The sequence below is a fragment of the Notolepis coatsorum genome (assembly GCF_963971535.1).
Source record: "Notolepis coatsorum genome assembly, chromosome: 1".
NCBI lineage: Eukaryota > Metazoa > Chordata > Actinopteri > Aulopiformes > Paralepididae > Notolepis > Notolepis coatsorum.
In genome coordinates, this window is record NC_140165.1 from 1,244,725 (window position 1) to 1,250,827 (window position 6,103).

The window sequence follows — 6,103 nt, forward strand, 5'->3', positions numbered from 1 at the left end:
GAAACAGGCGTCGGCCAATCAGAGAGCGTATCCGAGAAATGCGGCTTGCTTTGGTATTCCCCTCCATCTTTCAATCCATACCTCTCTCCCTCCATCTTTCAATCCATACCCCTCCTTCTCTCTCTCCCTCCATCTCTTTCACCCCCTCCCTCCATCTTTCAATCCATACCTCTCTCCCTCCATTTCTCTCTCTCTCTCTCTCACTGTTGACAACTTATGTTGTTATATTGAGAAGATGAAGGCCTCAAAATACAATAATTATGTCTTGAAAATGTATGGTTTGGTTGAATTAACTTCTCCAACGTTATCAATAGAGCAGAGTGCATTCTGCACAACGTTTGACGCCAGTAAATAAATAACCTGCACACAAATAAATAAATACAAAGATAAATACATGATGAATGGAAGAATAATTGAATTAACAATTAGCTAATTTGTGGATGGATAGGAGAGGACATGACTTCCGTCCACCGGTCCGAACCGTGACTTCAAAACCGTACGTACCGAACCGTGGTGTTTGGTGTACCGTTAACACCCCTAATAGCTAACATTTCCGTTCCAGAAAAACACATTCATTCTTCGCGGGAGTACATTTATGGAGAACACCGTTAGTAGCCTATGAGTTGATCCACGGGGGACCTGCCGTCCGCCACGGGTCTGAAGAAGAGTGCCGCCACGACGTGCGCGTGAATGGCGCGCAGCGCGGAGAGCGCGCCATGCAGCTCGGAGAGCCTGGTGTCGTCGTCGTCGTCGCCGAGGTGCGCCGTCCCGGCGTGGTCGCTGAGAGCGTGACGCGCCTCCCTCTGCACGGCGCCCATGTAACCGCCGCCGCACTCCAGCTCCGCGACGTCTGCAGGGGGAGAACACCTTACATGATGAGACCAGGGGTGCGAAGTACTGGAGTAATTGTACTTCGTTACAATACTCAAGTACAAACTACTAGAGTATTATTAGGTTTGTATACTTGTACTTTTTTATTGTTTTTGGCTCCCTGAGGCTTGGTAGCCCACACATCCCTTGGTGTCGTGATTGTTTTTTAAACGTTATTGTAGTTATATGACTTTGTGTGTGTACTGTATTTTATATTTCTTTCAGTATTTCTGTTTTTGTATTGCACAGCACTTTGGTACAACTTCGGTTGATTTTAAATAAATAAAAGTTGACCTTGACTTTTACTCAATTACATTTCAGAGGAAAAAACACACACTTTTTACTCCTTACATTTAAAACGCAGACCTACAAAGTACAAATCTCGCAGGTCCAACCATTTTAATTAGTATATTTGTTTCTCTGGCCAAACTAACGTTAACGTTATTAATCCTGCGGCCGCACTTTATTTAAAAAAACAGCCAATCAAATCCCCATCAATGGAAAATGAACCCGCCCCATACCCATGCTGATTGGTCCTTGTGTAAGACTAGAGAGCGGGGATCTTAAACACTGATTAAACACCTGCTATCAGAAGAACAGACAGTCAGAGTGACAAAGCTACAGAAGACGGCCACACTGATAGTACGAGTGTTGAAGAGGACGAAACGGAACATTTCATTCCCCTGGAATAAAAAAAGTTTTTTTTTATTGTTTTTACTTTAACTTTTTAGTACTTAAGTACATTTTAAAAGTAGAAACTTTTTTGACTTGATACTCTTGACTTTTACTTGAGTACGATTTTGAGATGGTACCCATACTTTCACCTAAGTATCATTTCTGGGTACTTTTTACACCCCTGCCTATACTCAATGTATACCTATCTTCACTGCCTACAACAGACGTACTGTAATCATCATAACTACATACCTTAGACAGAATGAGTTTGAGATTAGATCAGATTCAAATGTATTGTCATCATGCAGCACAACTTCAAGTACAGTACAACGAAAAGAAGTTTGGCGTCCAAGTTTGGAGTGCAAATGTAACAGTAAAGTGCAATAGTAACATACAATGTACAGGTCATTAAACTGGGTATAAAATATATAAATTAGTACTACTGTGTATAATGATCAGATGTATGTATAGAGTTGTAGTATTAATATGTACAGTGATACACAAATAAAATAAATATATACAGTATATACAGCATTATTAATACATGCTATCATAGAACGTTATATGAAAGTTGTATTTTATAATCAATTTATAGCCTACCCATATTAACACTGTTTATTGCTTAAAAGGATCCCCATTAGCTGCCACCTAAGTGGCGAGCTAGTCTTCCTGGGGTCCACACAGAAAGACGACACAAAACACAAAACATAACAATACATGAGAGAGATACACATGACAATCACAATTCACTTAATTAATAATGATAATCTAAAAACAGTAAAACATTGTAGACATATTTATAAACATCAGAATATTTTCAGAAAAGGTTATATTACATTCAGGAGTAAATATTTCATTATTACATTCCTACAGTAGGTATTTCCACTCCCAAACGTGAACAGTATTTGCTCACATATTTAAGTAGTGCATTCTTAGGTGGTACTTGAAAGACACTTTGCTATTCAATTTACTTATGTTCAGTGGGCAGTAATTCAACCTCACAACGATTAATTTAGATTACGATTATTCAGGCAACGATTCGATGCATCATGAAATCTCTTCATTTGACCACGATTCGATTCGATTAATTTTTTATTAATCTTTTATCAGTTAATTCCCCAATAAATGTTGAATAGACAAATGTGGCTGGGGGAACTGATTCACTCAGCATGAATGGACTATAGGTCAATAAAAACAATACACACAAAAAAATGTTTTAATTAAAATTAATTTAGATTATAATCGATTCTAACATATTCAAATCGATGCATCGATTCTAACACATTAGAATCGATGCATTTCGATTAATCGATGCATCGTTACACCCCTAGTGGGCAGTTATTCCAATGATTGATGGCACGATAAACAACAGTCCTCTTTAAAGCATTTGATTTTGGACGTGGTAACATAATCTGTCCATCATCGGCTGACCTAGTAAAATAAGATTGAACCTGACTGCATCTGACAATTTGTTTATATAAGAAAACACGTTGAGACGAAAAGACAGTGTTCCTGAACATTTTAACCGTCTTGAAAACCAGCCTATTCTCTGACCATGAGAGTTGACGGTGCATGATAGTGATAGTGTTTGTTCTCATGGAACAATGTAAGACTAACCTTGCAGCTCTGTTCTGGGCAGTTTGCAATTTCTTACAATACTGTATGATAGCCATGTACAATAATACTGTATATACTGTACCATATTTGTATGAATATATTGGTATATATTCATGTTTACATACCCACTGTACACACTATATCTATCTATATCTGTATATATCTACTCTTATTAGTTATACCGCCGGTCAGTATGATATACTACTGTAGCTGGTATACAACACTGTACCTGCCAAGCACTTCGACCATGCCTTGAGTGGGAGTCGAACCCGGGGGCGTCCGCACCGCGGGCGACATCACAAACCGCTGCGCCAAGAAAGGAATTCCTCTCTAAGCGCTCAGTTTGGATGCCTCTGGGGAGTGAGTTTTACTTCTATGTACCGTAGTCACACTATCGCGGTACATATCCGTTACACTACCATAATGTATTGTATCAGTGTATACATCAGATTAACTTTTTACATTTAATCAGTAGTTTTGTTATATATTGTTTATTAAAAAGGATCCCCATTAGCTGATGCCAATGGCACCTCCTCCTGGGGTCCAAGTCCCACATATCAATATACACATACACACGCACACACACAGGCTATACATGTACTGTATACACATACACACAGACATACAGGTACGTATACATACATACACATGTACACACACACTATACATACATACATATACACATAGACACACACACATTACGTATATACACAATACAACAACCTAACTTATTACAATCATCCAAAAAAGACATCATACAAAATAAAGAAGAAAAAAACAATATTGCACAAGATATTACTACTATTGCACTTTACTGCTAGATTTGCACTCTGGTTAGATGCAAACTTATTTCGGTTGTACTGTGACATGATGACAACACATTTTAATCTGATCTACTACATATTTTGTCTGCCCCTGGCGAGTTTGATCTCTTGTATTTGTAATAATTAGGGCTGTCAAAGTTAATGCTTTAACTTGAGATACATTTACTTATTTAAAGCATTAAAATAAATTTATCTAGATTAATCTATGGAGTGAAAAATGTTCAACGTTCTGAACTTTCAGCAGTATATTAGCTTGTTCTTTTTTTGCATTGACTCATGCACCTTTTTGAAAATCATCTGACATGAAGATGGAACACATTTTGTTGTTAATATGATTTATATCACTATCACATCACATCATTATATCATTTATATCATATACAAGACATGATCGTCCTCTAAGCCAGTCTGCACTTTAACACGGGCCTGGGTTGTTTTTATTTCTGTTAGCGTCGCGGATATAAGAAAGAGGTCTAGCTGAGTTAATGTTGATGGTTTTGTTGAACATTTGTATTTCACAGGAGAGACACTGTATTCAAAGAAAGCTATTAAAATAGTCTTTGAATCTAAATATACTTTCTTTGTGTTGATTTGACATTCATTTCATGATTTTACTCAAGTAAATATCACGTTACAAGCTTCGGTCTAAAGTAGAAAAATGCTATTTTTAATCTAGATTAATTACAGAAAATTGTGAGATTAATGTAGAACAATTTTCTTTAATCTATTGACAGCACTAGTAATAATACAATGCTGTAGTTATATAGCCTACTCAAGTATGGAGAGATTAATATATAGGCTTCCATAGGGAGTCACACCTGGGTTGAACAGAACCATCACTTTCAGAAAGGCGTACTCTCTGCTGCTGAGCTCCAGTCCGCTGCACCTGAGGAGAAACACCTGGATCCCCCGCGCATGCGCTGAAGGCACGCCGCGGCCCCGCGCCTCCTCCTCCTCGTGGTCAGTAGTCACGCGCTCCTCGTCCTGATTGGTTAAGAGGATCCTCTGCAGCAGACTGGGCGCGCGCGGCGTCTCCACCGTCTCGAAGCGCACGCGCTCCTGCGCCATGCCCAGAAGCAGCAGCCGCGTCCAGCTGTGGCGCGCGAGCCGCAGCCGGTCTGCCGCCGGTAAAACGCGAAAGCTCGGCACGTTGTTCTTCACGAACCGGAAAGTCTTTAAAAGCACGAGCGACACCGCGCGGAACACCGTCTCTGGCGCGCGGACCACCACCTTCCTCTCTGGTGACGACGCGCAGGCGCAGAGCCGGTGCGCTTGGTGATGGTTATGGTGGTGGTCGTCTTTATTCAGAATGCTGTACAGGATGCTTCCTTGTTGTTGCCCCCGTCCGGCGGCGACGCACTTACAGTTGTCAAAACAAGCCATGATGTCGACCGTCACAGTTATCAAAACAGACCGTCTTCTCTTGAACGCGGGGTTTATATAGAAACCTCCAGGAACCAAACTTCATTAATTCCTTCTTGACGCACCTCCCGCCCCCTGGTGACTGGTGGAGGAACTGACGCTGGTCTAGAGCTGGAATTAGAGCTATTAGTTGACTGTGTGTGTGTGTTGTGTGTTTGTGTGTGTGTGTGTGTGTGTGTGTGTGTGTGTGTGTGTGTGTTATAGATATAGTATCTACAGATATGTAATAAGGATTATGTGCAGGTATGTACAGACGGATGTGGAGATATATATATATATATATGGTAAGAATATATATATCACTATCGACGGTATACAGCCTAATTGTACATGCTATCATACAGAGTGATATGGGTTATATGCAGGTGTATAAGTAGTTATATAAAAGGATTATAATCAGGTATATTTATTTGATTTGATTCTGAAAAGTCTCTTTTCCTCAGATGATCTCCCTCAGTGGTGGAAGATGTACACGGGCAAAGAGCCGCATGTGGCTCGCGAGCCGCGGGTTGGCTGGCCACCCCTGGCATAGAGGCTGATCTTATGGTGAGTCCAACTCTCTCAAGTCAGAGAAGGTCCGACTCTCTCAGGACAGAGAGGGTCCAACTCTCTCAGGACAGAGAGGGTCCAACTCTCTCAAGTCAGAGAAGGTCCAACTCTCTCAAGTCAGAGAAGGTCCAACTCTCTCAGGACAG

The 6,103-nt window shown here is 40.5% G+C and overlaps 1 protein-coding gene across 1 annotated transcript; it reads right to left on the bottom strand.

The window, feature by feature from the left end:
- Window positions 1-608: 608 nt before the first annotated feature.
- Window positions 609-5,369, bottom strand: LOC311240385 (nuclear receptor subfamily 0 group B member 1-like; the record flags this gene model as incomplete). The annotated part of the gene is made up of 2 exons (XM_084328972.1): window positions 609-850; window positions 4,805-5,369. 2 exons carry the CDS (start codon window positions 5,367-5,369, stop codon window positions 609-611), a joined length of 807 nt encoding a protein of 268 aa, XP_084185098.1.
- Between the last annotated feature and the right edge of the window lie 734 nt (window positions 5,370-6,103).